This window comes from Tupaia chinensis, unplaced genomic scaffold, assembly GCF_000334495.1.
Source record: "Tupaia chinensis unplaced genomic scaffold, TupChi_1.0 Scaffold000139_1, whole genome shotgun sequence".
NCBI lineage: Eukaryota > Metazoa > Chordata > Mammalia > Scandentia > Tupaiidae > Tupaia > Tupaia belangeri.
The window spans coordinates 5,176,669-5,193,257 of record NW_006159609.1 but is presented as its reverse complement, the minus strand read 5'-3'; the positions used below and the strand labels follow the sequence as shown (position 1 = coordinate 5,193,257).

Sequence of the window (16,589 nt, the reverse complement as noted above, 5' to 3'; positions counted from 1 at the left end):
GGAAGGAGCGCCTGGGCCTTGTCCGCCAGCGACGTGGATTTAAGTGAAGTCGGCGGCCACCAAACTAGCGACTCTGGGGCGACAGTCCGAGAAGACCTCGGGCCCTGCCTCAGTAGTACTTGGGAGGGGGTCAGTGAAGTTCGGGGCCCCAGAACCAGCGACTCCGCGGAGAGAGTCAGTGACGACCGCAGCCGCCGCCTCAGTGGCTCTTGGGAGGGAGGCAGTGTCGATGGCGGTCACAGCCTCAATAGTTCTTGGGAGGCAGTGAGTGAGGACCGCGGCTACGCTGCCAGCGACTCCTCCGGGGTGAGCGCCAGCGAGGACACCGGCCGCCGCCTCGGTGGGTTCTGGGAGAGAGAAAGCGAAGACGAACGTCCCCGCTGCCGGGGCTCCCTGGAGAGAGCCAGGGAGGGCCGCGTCCCGCGTCCCAGCGACGACGAGGAGGGCTGCTGCAGCTGCAGCTGCAGCGGCGCGCGGGGGCGTTTTTTTTCGGCAGCAGCAGAGGCCTGGATTCGACTCCTCCCGCGAGTCCGAGGGGTGGCACCATGCCCGGGGTGGCCAGCTCAGGCCCCTCTGCGTCCTCAGGCGAGACCGCCAGCTCGTGTGAGTCGCAGTGGCTGACCCTGTCTGCCGCTAGGCTTTTCTCACTGCACCCTCCTCAGCCTCCGTCCTTTCTGGTATTTCCCTTTTTGGCCGTCACTCCTCCTCTCTACCTATTTCAGTGGGCCTCCAAACAATTCACTTCCATTTCAGCTTCCCTCTCTTTCTTTCTACCTACACTATTTTTCTGAGACTTCTTGCCCAGACCGATGTCCATCTTGTAAATCTTAGGGACTCTCTCTGCAGCATTTGACCCTGTGGAGATGATAACCTAGAGCTACCCAACGTCTTAGTCCGTTTTTTTTTTCTTTTGGGGAGGTTTTCGCTATAGGGCGCCCACGGACAGACAGAGAGAGACATAGAGACAGAAAGCGAGAAATCACCCCCCCAGGGGGGATGGTCACACCGCAGTCCTTTCTCCTCCATTCCCCTCTGGGGATCTTGGGCACGCATGCACACGCGTGGTCGACTACGTGGGAGTCCAGCGACATAGCCATTACGCTAAGTGCTGGTTCCCAGTACATATTTGTGTTGCTTTAATGGAATGCCACAGACTGGGTAATGTGCAAAGAAAAGATTTTTTTGGCTCATGGTTTTAGAGAATGGGAAGTGCAAGGGGCTATGGCACTGGCATCTACTGGCATTTGGTGAAGGCGTTTATGCTGTGCCATCCCACAGCGAAAGTTACAAGGACAACAGAGTCTGAGAGCAAGAGGGGGCTAAACTTTCTTTTCTTTCTTTTTTTTTTTTTCTAAGAAATATTTTATTTAACTTTATCCACATATATATATATATATGGATGTATTTTAATTTTACCAGGGAGGAACAGAGTGAAGGGGGGAGAGAGGGAATGTGAGAAAGCAAGCCACCAGGTTTGGGACTCGAACCCTGTCAGCCATGTGGGAATCCAGAGTCCTTAACCGCCCAGCCAAATAATAATAATGCCTACCTATAATAAGCTGTCTCTCAACAACCTAGGCCTATGACAACATGGAATGCCTCACGACCTAATTTCTCAAAAAGGGGGACCCCTCCAACACAGTCCCTTTGGGGATTAAGTTTCCAACATAAATGAAAACTGTGACACCATGTTTCCTTTTTTTTCTACTTTATTTATTCTCCATTTTTTTTCTTTCTGACTTCTTCCATCCTCTTCTTGCATGTTGCTTTTTTTTCCCCTTCATGGTGCCTTTGTGGGTCCTCTTTTTCTTATCATGTAACAACTTCAGTCCTACCAAGGACCCCCAAATCTGTTGTTCAGTCATCGAGGAAATTTTTGTTGAGTGCCTGCTATGTCTTACTAAGAAAATACCAGTAAAGAAGAAAGGCATCTTTCTTGCTTTTTAGTGGGGAAGATAAATACTGAGCAAACAAACACACCATGACTGGTGTGATGAGTGTGATAAGAATATAGGGTGAAGATGGGGTCAGAAAGTTTGTAATACTGATACACTGGTAACACAGACTTGAATTCCATATCTCTCTTCTGAACTTCAGACTTATATCTTTCTTCCGTAAATCTTCCTTGGGCACCTCAACATCAGCATATCCAAGATGTAATTTTGCATTCTCACATCCTCTCCTTCCTTCAACGTTTGCTGTCTCAATTAATGGCACCACAACACTCAGGTGACTAAGGCAGGCACCTTGGAGTTATTCTTTTACTCTTTTCTTACCCATTATATCTATTCAAGTTCAGCTCATTCTATGTTGTTGAGTCTGCCTCCTTTCCTGCTCCAACAGCTTCTATCTTAGTTGAGGCTCTCAACCTTTCTGTGTAGAATATTGTAGCTGGGTTTTTTTTTGCATGGTTTTCCTGACTCTCTAGTCTTGCCTTTTTGCTTCCCAGTCAGTAAGTTCCCTTCATTGTACCCAGCCATCTACTCAGCATTACAGATATGATCATTATAATTTTTGTTAAAAATTTTCATCAATGATTCTTCACTGTGCTCAAGTCCAAGATTTTTTCTTTACAAGTTTCCCCATAGTCTGTCATTTGTCCACTTTTTGCCACTTCTTATACATTATGCTTTAGCAGCAGGATTTTGTGTGTGTGGTTTCCTGACGACAGCCCACTTTTCATGCTGCCTACAATGCCTTGTGCTGCTTTAACCTTACCTGGCAAACTCCTCTAATCCTTGAAGATCATATAGATGTTGCTTTCTCCAAAATCCTTTTCTGTGCTCCTTTCTTCCTACACTAGCTGAATTTTAAGTCATATGTGCGGGCCAGCAGGTGGTGGTGCAGTTAAGACGCTGGACTCCCACCTGGGTAACTGAGGTTCGGGTCATGAACCTGGTGACTTGCTCTCACTTTTTCTCTCTCTCTCTTTCTCTCTCTCTCTCTGGTGAGCACACGTGCTCAATAGCAAATTTAAAAAAAATAATAATAATAAATGAAATCAGGTAATTGTATTTTTTTTTTTTTTTTGAGAGATTTTCACTGTAGGGCGCATGCGCTCGCCAGACAGACAGAGACATAGAGACAGAAAGCGAGAAATCACTCCCCAGGGGGGATGGTCATGCCGCAATCCCTTCTCCTCCATTCTCCTCTCGGGATCTTGGGCACGTACGCACACGCGCCCAGTGTGAGTTTTAAGCCCCCGGGTCTGGGACGTGAACTGTGGTCGACTACGTGGGAGTCCAGCGACATAGCCATTACGCTAACTGCTGGTTCCCAAATCAGGTAATTCTTTAAAAATAGCCATCTGTGCTTCCATAAATTCTCATAGATATTTCTGTCATTGCTCTGACCATGATAATAATAATATTTCAAATTATTAGTTATTATTATTAATAATATTTCAAATACTTTCAATTTTTTGCTGTAGGGCACATGTGCTTGTTGGAGAAAGACAGAGAGGAAGAAGTAGAGAGAGAAAGTAAGAAAACTTCCCCAGGGGATGGCTACTCAACAATCCCTTCCTCTCCACCCTCCTTTGGAATTTTGGGCATGTATAAACACACACACACCTGGAATGTTTTTCAAGCCACTGGGTCCAAAATGTGAACTGTACAGTTAGCCCTGTGGGATGCAGTCCCTGTACCTAGCCTGCCACCCTGCTGGCCTAGTGTATTATTTTAAACATTTGTACTGTCTCTGCTAATCTGTGAGTTCTTTGAAGAGAGAGACTATATCTTTATCTTTTTATCCTTATGATAGATACCAAATTAATGTAGAGTGTGTGGATGGGTGTGTGGATGAATGAATGAGTTGGGATGGATGGCTATGAAAAAAGGCCAGAAAATTTACACAGAACCGAGTTATGAGGGTGCATAGACTATGCTGAGAGTTTCAACCAACTTATGGCTGCAGGAACTTTGTCTGCTCCAGGTAAACTGAACTCTCTATTTATCTGTATTTGTCCTTCTCTCCAAATTTGAGCTGAGAGATTACCCTGAGACCTCAGTTCTCTGATGATTCCAAGAACATTGACTCTCGGTTTATTTAGCTATTTTTCTGTAAGGACAGGCATGTCAGCCTCCATGCTCTTTGACATATCAAAGCTGAAACTGAAACTGGTCAAAGATGTCAATCACAAACAGCTTTGTAGTGGATTATCTGGAAAACCAAAATGATTTTGTGCTTTCTTTTGAATCACTGCTTTAGTCTTTTGTTTCCCCTCACAGTTCTATAGTCTATTTTTAAACAGCACAATTTTTTTTTTAATAGGTGCCAGGAAGAAGGTACATTTTGGCAGCATACATGATGCAGTACGAGCTGGAGATGTAAAGCAGCTTTCAGAAATAGTGGAACGTGGAGCCAGCATTAACGAAGTGGATGTTCTCCATAAATTTACCCCTTTACATTGGGCAGCACATTCTGGAAGTTTGGAGGTAAGAAGCTATCAATAAATTGAAGTAGGTTTACAACTGTGACGGTTTTGTACATTTAAGGAACTGGCTAAGATCTTACGCTAAATACCGCAACTATTTTATTCTTTTCAATTCAGTTTAACATTTGAGTGTTCTACTATACTAGGGCTTTTAACAAATTACCCCCAAACTTAGTGTCATAAAATAACCATTTATTTATGCTCATAAGTGAACCAAGAATTTCGATCCCAGGGCCATCTTGACTCTGCTCCATGATGTCTGGGGCTTCGGCTGGAAGATTTGAAAGCTAGGGCTAGAATGTTACAAAAGCTTTGCTTACTTTGGTGGTTGAAGCTGGCCATGAACTGGGTACCTTAATTACTTTTCTGTGTGTCTTTTTGAGAGGTCCCTGCACATCAGCTAGTTCATGCCCCATCACAGTCGTATTATACTTTATATAAATAACATCACATTGTGTTATAATTCTGCAACTTTTTTTTTGTTCAATGATATGTCTTTAAATGATAACCATGTGGTCACATATATACATACGCTAATTCTTTTCTTTCAACCTTGTAATATTCTGTTCGTATGCTGATAACAGAATTTATCCTGTTTTTAAAAATTTTGCTATAGAATACATGCACCCTCCAGAGAGACAGAGAGGGAGAGAGAAAGTAAGAAATCTTTCCCAATCACCCCCTGGGGGGATGGCCATGCCGCAATCCCTTCTCCTCCATTCTCTTCTTGGCGTTTTTTTGGGCATACATATCTACTCACCCAGTATGTTTTCAAGCCGCTGGATCCGGGACTTTAACCATGCAGTTGTCTATGTGAGAGCCATATACCTTAACCTCCGGCTAGCCCCTGCCTTTTTTTTTTTTTTTTTTTTAATTCTCAATATAGTATGTGGGATCACCAAAAAGAGAGAGGGACAAAGGGAAAGTGAGAAATTATCCCCCAAGGGGATGGCCCTACCGTTATTCCTTTCCTCTACTCTCTCTCTGAGATTTTTGGGCACACACACACATGTACCAAGTGTGTTTTCAAGCCACCCAGTTTGAGACTTGAACTGTGCCGTTGGCCATATGGGATCCAGCTGCTTTAACCTTCATGCCAACTGCTGGCCCCAGGCTCCTACCTATTTTTCTTTTATATTTTTATCTTAATGAATTATTAATTTAATTAAATTAATTTATTATTATTATATCTTAATTTGCTATAGTACACATGGCACTCATCGGGGGAGAGAGAGAGAGAGAGAGAGAGAGAGAGAGAGAGAGAGAGAAAGTAAAAAAAACAAGATGTCCGGTCCAGGACTTGAACCATAGTCAGCTGGCTATATGGGAGTCCAGTACCTTAATCATCATGCCACCTGCTGTCCCCATCTATCCATTTTCTATTCTTTGATATTTAGTTTTAATTTTTTAAAAACAATTAATTATTTAGTACCATTTGTTATTTTAAAACTGGATCAGACAGAGACAGAGAGAGAGAGAGAAAGGGAAAGTGAAAAAGTAAGCCATGAGGTCTAGGACTCAACCACAGTCAGTCATGTGGGTATCCAGTGCTCTTAAACTGCCACGCTACCTTCTGGCCCCCATGTTTAGTTTTAATTTTTAATATAAGCAATGCTCAGTGAATATTTTTATGTAAGTCTTTTTATTTTTGAACTGTGTGTAAAGACAACTGGACTTTTTCTCATGATCTTGGGTATGGTGTTTGTTTTAGCTACTATATTTCCCAGCCTATGGTAGGTCTGTTTACAGAACAGCCTCTCTTTTTCACCCCTGCCACATGCACACAGACTATTTCATATGACTGTGTCTGTTCTGTGTGATTTCTTCATTTGGACTTCTCTGCTTCTTGTAAGCAAATCTGGTCCTAAGAATCTCTATCAGTTTTTGAACCTCACTTGAACTGTTCTAAACAAGGGATTTTTTTTCTTTGGACTTTTGGTGGCCTTTCTCCTTATTACTTGGGATAAATGAGCATTGGTGGTTCTTTGTGAGTTTGTAGCCCTAAGTGGGTGCTCTCTTTGCTGTTTCTTCCCACGTCCCTGTTTGATCTGCACATTGGCAACTTTTACACCTGTTATGTGGTTTGGGCTGCAGGTATTCCCTTGTTTCATCAAAATTAGGATTTTCTGTTTGTTTTGTTTTTAGGTGATTTTAAATGGAGAGAAAGGGGAAAATACTGATTTTACCTTACCATATTCTAATAGGATGTCTTGATATACCATTTATTTCACTTTTTTCCTTTTAAAATAATTAACTTTATTTATTATTGTTATTATTAATTTTTTTAGAGAGATTTTTGGTAATAGGGCATGTGTTCTCATTGGAGACATGGAGAAAGATAGAGAGAAAATGAGAAATCATTCCCTTGGGGAAGTGGTGATGCAGCAATCCTTTTTCTTTCATTCTTCTTCTGGGATTTTGGACACCCATGCACACACCCAGCATGATCTTTATCGCCAGATCTGCAATTCAAACTATGATTGGCCATGTGGGAGTCTAGTGTCTTTACCACTATACTACCTGCTAGCCCCCAAATATTTTTAAACACATTTTAAAATTATTTTTTTATTTTATTCTATTTATGATTGTTTTTAAAGTTTGTTATAGGGCTTGTGTGCTCACCAGAGAGAGAGAAAGAGAGAGGGAAATTGAGAAAGCAAGTCAGCAGGTCTGGACCTTGAACTGCGGTCAGCCATGTGTGAGGCCAGCAGCTTAACCACCATGCCAGCTGCTGGCTCCACCCCCAATATGTATTTATTTATATGTAAATAAATATTTAATCTTATTTATTATTGTTATTTTTTAAGATTTGACCAGAGAGAGACAGAGAGAGCGGGGGAGGGAAAGTGAGAAAGCAAGCTTCTGAGTCCAAGACAACCCACAGTTGGCCATGTTGGAATCCATTGCCCCAACCACCACACAGCCTGCAGTCCCCCAAAATATTTTTTAAATAAAATTAAAATTTTTTCAAAATTTTATTTGCCAGAGGGAACTTGCGCTTGCTAGAGACAGAGAGAGGGACAAAGCACCTCCGAATGTAACATGGTCAAACAAAATATCTTCTCCTGTATTTTTCCATCTCATCAAGATTTAGGACACTCTCACCTATGTGCTCAGTGGGTTTTTCAAGCTCCTGGGTGTGTTTTTCAAGCTACTAGGGCTATATTCAAACCACAGTAGGCCATGTATGATCCAGTTTCCTTGACCACAGGCCATGGGACAGACCCAATGAAACACCTTTTAACAAATAGTGTGACTATGACTGTTGTGACTGTTTATCCCCATGATACAGTTAATTCTTTTAAAAAAGATAAAGACTTCTTGGAGGTAAACGCTACAAACTCGGACATAAAGAGACAGTAACATCAGATATGGTACAGACTTCCAGGTACAGTATATAATGAGACATAAGCTAATTAAAACTTAACACATTTGACTCCTTTTTTATTATATATTGGCTTTTTTGTTTGTTTTTAATAACCACTTATTTTTTAGAGAGTATCATCAGAATAAGAATGTTTGCTCTGACATAAAAACTTCTGGACCCATTTAAAGATCTAGGGTAGAGATTGCAAACTGGCAGCCCTTGAATGAAACTGACTCACAGATATGTTTTGTTTGATGTGTACAGTATTGATCAGATAGAATATTTACCAACATTGGATCAGTCTTTTTTTTTTTTTTTTTTTTTTTTTTTTTTTCAATTTGCATGTGCTCGCCAGAGAAAGCACTCCCTATGAGGAATGGTCATGTTGGAATCCCTCCTCCTCCATTATTCCCCCTCTCCCACCTCTTTTGGGATTTGGGACACACATATACACATGTGCACCTGGTGTACATGTGTACAAATTGCCAGGTGCTGGCTTCATACTGCACACTTGGTTATGTAGGCCATCTTAACCATCACACCATGGGCTGGCCTTGAATCAGCCTTTTATTCATAGAAATGCCTGGATGTAATTGAGTAGACACTGTATCTTACAGACAAGGTGTTTTATTTCGAACTTGCCACAGTTTCCACTACTTTCTATTATTTACCCAACAATGACACCAAATTTGGGTTGCATATCATTATGCTATACTTTAGGTTTTTTTTTCTTTTTCTTTCTATTTCTTTTATATATTCAATCATGCTACCCAGCTTACAAAGTGAATATTCTAACATGTGTACATTTCTCACCAGTCCAGTTCACCATACTGGAAAGTTTATCTTCCTCTATTCCTTCACCCACCCTCTTCTACCTGCTCCTCTCATTCACTTTTCAGGCTAAAGCTTGATAATGGAATAAATATAAGAGATAAAAAAATGTTTTAAGCATCTACCTTACCACTTGTTAACTTTTTATTTATTTAATTTATTTATTTCTAATTTAGTGTCTTCATTGGTTGCTGTGGCATGGAGCTGATATCACAAAAGTAACTACAAGAGGTTGGACAGCAGCTCATATAGCTGCGATCAAGGGTCAGGATGCTTGTATACAGGTAATAATTGCTTTGGTTATTTTTTAATCCAGTAAGTTCAATTTACTTAGCATAGTTTAATAGGCTATTACTATTTTTGTAATTATTTGATCTAATAGATATAGTTATATGTTCTAAATAAGAATTTATTGGATTCCATGGATCAGATTTCTTGTTCTGGTTTTTTTTTGTTTAGGTTTTCACCATAGGACACTTATACCTGATGAAGAAAGACAGAGAGAAAGTGAGAAATCACTTCTCCACCAGAGGGATGGTCGCACCACATTCCTTCTCCTCCATTCTCTTCTGGGACTTTGGGCACACACATACACATGCCCAGAGTAATTTTCAAGCCACCAGGTCCAGAACTTGAATCGTGGTCAGCCTTTTGGGAGTCCAGCACCTTAAGTGCAATGGTACCTGCTGGCCTGTTATTAACTATTTTTATATCAGCTATTCACTTAAACAAATGGTATGAGATAACATGTATTTTTTTTAAATCTCTGAAATAGTTTAACTTTCTGTTTGGTTCATTTTGAGATATGTTATAATCGTGCCCAGATTATCTCCTTTTTTTTTTTTTTGGAGAGGTTTTTTTTTGCTACAGGGCGCGTGCGCTCACCAGACAGATAGAGACATAGAGACAGAAAGCGAGAAATCACCCCCCAGGGGGGATGGTCACGCCGCAATCCCTTCTCCTCCATTCTCCTCTTGGGATCTTGGGCACGCACGCACACGCGCCCGGCATGAGTTTTAAGCCACCGGGTCCAGGACGCAAACCGCGGTCAACTACGTGGGAGTCCAGCGACATAGCCATTACGCTAACTGCTGGTTCCCCAGATTATCTCCTTTTTAAAAAAAATTTTGTTAGGGACTGTATGCATTTGCCAGAGAAAGACAAAAAAAGTGAGAGAAAGAAAATGAGAGCATGGGAAAGCAACCCCCAAGAGAAATGGCCATGCAACAATCCCTTCTTTTCTATTTCTTTTCAGAATTTTGGGCATGCATGCACATGTGGCTGGTTTCTCTTTTTCTTTAAAAAAATTCTTTTTTAGAATTATTGTATTTAACTTTATATATGTGTGTGTGTGTGTGTGTGTGTGTGTGTAACCAGAGGCAGACAGGGCGAGAGAGAGAAAGAGAGAGAGTGAGAAAACAAGCCACCAGATCTGAGACTCAGTCCTCTGTCGGCCACATGGGAGTCCAGTGCCCTTAAGTACCACGCCACCTGCTGGCCCCAGAGGCTGTGGGCCCCCGGGGCTTTTTTTTTTTTTTTTTTTCAAGCTGCCAGGTCTGAGACTCAAAGCCAGCTGCCAGGTCTGAGACTCAAAGCCAGCTGCCTTAACCACCATGCCACCAGGTGGCCCCATGTTATCTCCTTCACAGTTGTTGTTGTGCTCTGAATGTTTTTGGGCCCCCCAAAGAAATATGTTAAAAGCTTAGCCCCCAAGGTGATAGTATTAAGATGTAGGGCTTTTGGAGAAGTCATTAGGAGGTAAGGATTTTGCCCTAACAAATGATATTAGTGCCCTAATAAAAGAGACCCCAGAAGATTAGCTAGCCCCATCCACAATAGGAAGATGCAGTGAAAAAGTGCCATTTACTCAGGCACATATCTCCTAGCACTTTGATCTTGGACTCCCCAGCCTCCAGAATAGTAAGAAATAACTTTCTATGGTTTATAAGCTATCCAGATTATGATATTTTGTTATAGCAACAGAAACAGACTAAAACATCTGCCATGCCTGAGATCCCTTATTTAATGTGTCTCCTAGCTAGGGTAAAACAATATGTGGTGGGATTTAGTTGATGAGAGTAACTAGATTTAATCAATGTATTGACATAGACTGAAATTGGAGAAAAACAGTCATATAAGCAAACAGTTTCTGCCTGTAAGAAGCCCGAGATTCTATTTGAAGTGACAGGAACTCTAGTGAGATATAGAATAATACAAAGCAAAATCTCTGATTAAGGCTCTAATAAAAAAATATAGGTGAGAAGAATTGTAGAACTTAGGAAGAGGCAGAGGAATCATGAATAAAGGAAATAAAACATCAGCTAAACCTAAAAGGATGGGCTGATTTTTTTTTTTTTTTTGAGAGGTTTTTTCTATAGGGTGCGTGCGCTCTCCAGACAGACAGAGAAAGACAGAAAGTGAGAAATCGTCCCCCAGGGGGGATGGCCACGCCGCAATCCCTTCTCCTCCATTCTCCTCCCGGTATCTTGGGCATGCACGCACACATGCCCGGCGTGAGTTTTAAGCCACTGGTCCGGAACACAGACCGCGGTCGACTACGTGGGAGTCCAGCGACATAGCCATTACGCTAACTGCTGGTCCCAAGAATGGACTGATTTTAAAGAGGTAGATAGTGACGAAGCATTATGGCTGACAATATATTAGGAGCAAATAAAATTAATAATGAGCATTTACTGGACATTTATGTGTTAATCTCAGTCTCCCATGTAACATCTTATTTAATACAACAATTCTATGAGTTCCTCTTTACAGATAAGAGAACAGATTAGTCATGTTAAGTACCTTTTTAAAAAAAGTGATAGAGCCAGAATTTGAACTGGACTTGTCCTATTAACTTCTTATGAAGTCCTGAATTGGGAAATTGATATGTGTTCATTGTGAGTTTGACTGAGTGTGGATGGTTTATGGTATGGACTGTTTGGGTAGGCCAGATTTGTAAAATGTCTTAGAAGTAAATACTAATTTTAGGAGACCTTAGGTTCAGCACATTTGAGCAGAAGGTGCAGAGATTGCCCTAACCCCTGGCAACTACTAATCTCTACTGTTACCATAGTTTTGCCTTTTTCATAATGTCATATAGTTGGAATCATACAGTATGTAGCCTTTTCAGACTGGCTTCTTTCACTTAGTGATATGTATTTAAGTTTGTGTCATATCTTTTTATGGCTTGATAGCTCATTTCTTTTTAGCACTGAATATCTCCATGAACTACTGTTTGTTTATTCATTTACCTACTGAAGATCATCTTGGTTATTTCCAAGTTTTGGCAATTATGGACAAAGTTGCTATAAATATCTATGTCCAGGTTTTAGTGTGGACATAAGTTTTCAGTTTTTGGGGGTAAATACCAAGGAACATGATTTCTGGATTATGTTGTTTAGTTTTAGAGAAAATGTCAAACGGTCTGGCAGTGTCTGTCATTCCCAGCCTGTAATGAATGAGTGTTCTTGTTTTTCCATCTCCTTACCAACATTTGGTGTTTCCTTCCTTCCTTCCTTCCTTCCTTCCTTCCTTCCTTCCTTCCTTCCTTCCTTCCTCCTACCTTCTCTTCCTCCCTCTCTTTCTCTTTTCTCTCCCTCTTTCTCTTTCTTTCTTTTAGATTTTGCCATAGGGTGCATGTGCTTGCCAGATAGAAAAAGAGAGAGAAAAAGAGAGAAAGAGAAAGAGGGAAAGTGAGAAATCCCTCCCCTCCTCATGACCTTGCTAGAGTCCCTTTACCATTCTCCTCTTGGAATTTTGGGCAATCATACACACATGTATAACATTTTCTTTCAAGCTACTGGGTTGGGGACACAAACCACAGCACAGCTACCTTAACCACTATGCCACTAGCTGGCCCTTGGTGTTTTCAGTGCCCTGGATTTTGGCCATTTTTTTGTTTTGTTTTGTTTTTAGAGTTACTAATTTATTATTATTACTATTATTTTAAAGAACTACTTTATTTAACTTTATTTGTTTGTTTACTTATTTCATTTAATTTAAGCAGAAAGGAGCAGAGAGAGAGAGAGAGAAAACAAACTACCAGGTCTAGGACTCAAACCATGGTCGGCCATGTGGGAGTCCAGCACTCCTAACTACCATGACACCTGCCGGACTCTACTAATTTATTATTATTTTTAAAATTTGCCATAGGTCATGTGCACTCACCAGAGAGAAAGAGGGAAAGTGAGAAGGCCAGCCTCCAGGTCCAGGATTTGAGCTGTGGTCAGCCATGTGGGAGTCCAGTGCCTTAACCACAACTCCACTTATTGGCCCCTTGGCCATTTTAAGAGGTGCATACTATTGAGACCAGCAGTTAGCCTAATGGCTATGTTGCTGGACTGCCATGTAGCCGACCGCGGTTCACGGCCTGGACCCGGTGGCTTAAAACTCACGCTGGGTGCGTGTGCATGAGTGCCCAAGATCCCGAGAGGAGAATGGAGATGTGTACTGTTATCTCACTATTGTTTTAATTTCACTTCCCTGATGATATTTGATATGGAATGTCTTTTCACATGCTTATAATTGCCACCTGTATGTGTTCTTGGTGAGGTGTTTGTTCAGGTCTTTGGCATATTTTTAAATTGAATTGTTTTCTTATTTTTGATTTTTTTTTTTTTTGGAGAGGTTTTTGCTATAGGGCGCGTGTGCTCGCCAGAAAGACAGAGAGAGACAGAGAGACAGAAAGTGAGAAATCACCCCCCAGAGGGGATGGCCACGCCACAATCCCTTCTCCTCTCTTCTCCTCTTGGGATCTTGGGCACGCACACACACGCCCCCGGTGTGAGTTTAAATCTGGGACTCGAACCACCGTCGACTACCTGGGAGTCCAGCAACATAGCCATTACACTAATGCTGGTCCCCTTATTTTTGAATTTTAAGAGGTCTTTGTACATTTTGGCTAACAATCTCCCTGAGGGTGATTTCTCACTTTCTTTTTCTCTCTCTCCCTGATTCTCTCCAGTGAGTGTATACACTCTATAGCAAAACTAAGAAAAAAAGAGAGAGAGAAGCTGGATCCCACACGGTGACCATAGTTTGAGTCACCACCTTGGTTAACCTAAAGCATGTCAGACACACACATAAGGTCCAAGATCCAACAAATTAGAGGACTGGAGAAAAGGGATTGTGGTATGACCAGACCCGGGGTGTTTATTTCTCTCTCTCTCTCTCATTCTCACTCTCACATGCATTAACAGCACTCTATCATGAGTTAAAAACACTTATTTGAAGCTACAGCAATCAAGACAGTGAGGTATTGGCCGAAGACTAGACAGATGGAGCAATGAAAATGAACAGAAAAATCAGAAACAGATCCACATGACTTTTAACAAAGGAACAGAGACAATACAGTGGATAAAAGATTAGATTTTCCACAAACACTGCTGAAACAACTGAACATTCATATTCAAAAATAGTGAATCAAGACATAAACTGTATACTCTCCCAAAAAATCAGCTCAAAATAAATCATAGACCCAAATGCAAAACCCCAAACAATAAAACTCTTGGAAGATGGTATAGTAAAAAAACAATCTAGGGAACCAGCAGTTAGCGTAATGGCTATGTCGCTGGATTCCCACGTAGTCGACCGCGGTTCGTGTCCCGGACCCGGTGGCTTAAAAAACTCACACCGGGCGCGTGTGCGTGCGTGCCCAAGATCCCGAGAGGAGAATGGAGGAGAAGGGATTGCGGCGTGACCATCCCCCCTGGGGGGTGATTTCTCGCTTTCTGTCTCTATGTCTCTCTCTGTCTGTCTGGCGAGCGCACGTGCCCTACAGTGAAAATCTCTCCAAAAAAAAAAAAAAAAAAAACAAACAATCTAGATGACCTAGGTTTTGGCAACAACTTTTCAGATACAACACCAAAGGCATAATCTATGAAAAATAGAATTGATGAGCTGGGCATCATTAAAGTTAAAAAGTGGTGTTTTGTAAAAATGACATCAAAAGGGTAGACAATTGGGACCAACAGTTAGCGTAATGGCTATGTCGCTGGACTCCCATGTAGTCAACTGCGGTTTGTGTCCTGGACCCAGTGGCTTAAACTCACGCCGGGCGCGTGTGCTTGCGTGCCCAAGATCCCAAGAGGAGAATGGAGGAGAAGGGATTGCGGCGTGGCCATCCCCCCGGGGGGTGATTTCTCGCTTTCTATCTCTCTGTCTCTCTCTGTCTTTCTGGCGAGTGCATGCGCCCTATAGAGGAAAACCTCTCCAAAAAAAAAAAAAAAAAGGTAGACAATTCAGTGAGATAATAGTACACACCTCTTAGAATGGCCAAGGGGTCAGTAGGTGGCATTGTAATTAAGGCTCTGGACTCCCACATGGCTAACCACAGCTCAAATGTTGTGTGTGCCCAGTGTGTTGATGAAGCTGCTGGATACTGGACTCAAACCACACAACTGGCCATGTGGGATCCAGCTGCCTTAACCTCTGTGCCACATGCTGGCCTGAGATATAGTTTCTCTTGAGCAGCACATTATGGCTATGCCATGGAGCTGGCTTTTTAAAAAATTCATGATAGAGTGGGTGCACATGTACAAGCAAGAGAGAGAAGCACTCTTCATAGGCATGGTCACACTGTAATCCCCCCCTTCCCCCCCCCATTTCTTAAAAGAATTGTTTACTTACTTACTTACTTACTTATTATTTCACATGATTTTGCCAGAAGAGGGAGAGGTTAAGTGGAAATCAAGCCGCTAGTTTTGGGATTTGAAGTGTGATAGGCCATGTGAGAAGTCCAGTGCCTCAACCACCATGTCACCTGCTGGCGACATAATCCCTTCTTTTAGTACTCTAGCCTATTGGGATCCTGGGCATATGTACACCTAGCATCATTTTTTGACCTCTGGGCTGGAGACTTGCAATGCAGTCAGCATGTGGCATCTAGCTCTGCCGTCCTGTATGCTACCAACTATTCTAAAGAGGCTGGGCCTTTAGTAAGTGTTGAAGCCCAGTAGAATCAGTCCTCAACTTTGTTGTTCTTCAAATACAGTGTTGGCTATTCTTTATTTTTTTCTCTCTATATAAACTTTAGAATCAATTTGTTGATATCCAAAAAATAACTTGTTTTGTTCGGGGCTAATTTTTTTTTCTTTTTAAGGTTTTTGCCATAGAACACACACGCTTGCTGGAGAGACAGACAGTAAGAGGGAAAGTGAGATCTTACTTACTCCCAGGGAGGATGGCCATGCTACAATCTTTTCTTCTCCATTCTTATTCTGGGATTCTGAGCACGTATGTAAATGCGTCCTGTGTGAGTTTCAAGCCACTAGTTCCAGGACTTGAACCATGGTTGGCCATGTGGGAGTTCAGCCTCTTAGCCACTATGTTCACTACTGATCCTTGAACTAATAATTCTTTTAAGCAAATTATATATTTTATAGAAGAGTATGCTGTGTATATGATCCAACTCACATATAAAAACTTGGCTAATCACAAATTCACATGGAACTTTTTTAGATATAGTTAGAAGCTTGATTTATTGCTTAGAACAAAGTACTTTAACAATGAAATCCTTTTATTGAGTTCACAACCCAGATAATAAGAGATTGCTTTTTTGGCTCAGCCATGGTAGCACAGGCTATAGGTGCTACATTGTAGTGCTGAAGACACATGGGAGACCATGGGTTCAAATTCCCAGGTGACCTGAAACACATTGGTATGCATGTGCACCTACAATCCTGGCTTGCTAGAAGAGAGGTTGGGGGCTCACAGTGTGATCAGATTCTAAGAGGGTACCTCTCTCTCTCTCTCTCTCATTTTCTCTCTCATAAAATAAATGAAGATTTTGCCTTTTTTTGGAGAGGTTTTCGCTATAGGGTGTGTGTGCTCACCAGGAAGACAGAGAGAGACAGAGAGACAGACAGAAAGCGAGAAATCACCCCCCAGTGGGGATGGCCATGCTGTAATCCCTTCTCCTTCATTCTCCTCTCAGGATCTTGGGCACACACACACACA

General features: G+C 41.8%; 1 protein-coding gene across 3 annotated transcripts in view; it reads left to right on the top strand.

Moving 5' to 3' along the window:
* Nucleotides 1-496: 496 nt before the first annotated feature.
* ANKRD42 (ankyrin repeat domain 42) overlaps nt 497-16,589 on the top strand; it is a gene marked incomplete at its 5' end in the record, with an annotated part of 47,540 nt that continues 31,447 nt past the window's right edge. For 2 of the 3 annotated variants that reach the window (XM_006144972.3, XM_014586450.2), the window contains 4 exon segments: nt 497-603; nt 4,273-4,436; nt 8,810-8,917; nt 9,093-9,140. In XM_006144972.3, the coding sequence (XP_006145034.1) occupies nt 546-603; nt 4,273-4,436; nt 8,810-8,917; nt 9,093-9,140 (378 nt within the window). 3 annotated transcript variants of the gene reach the window in all.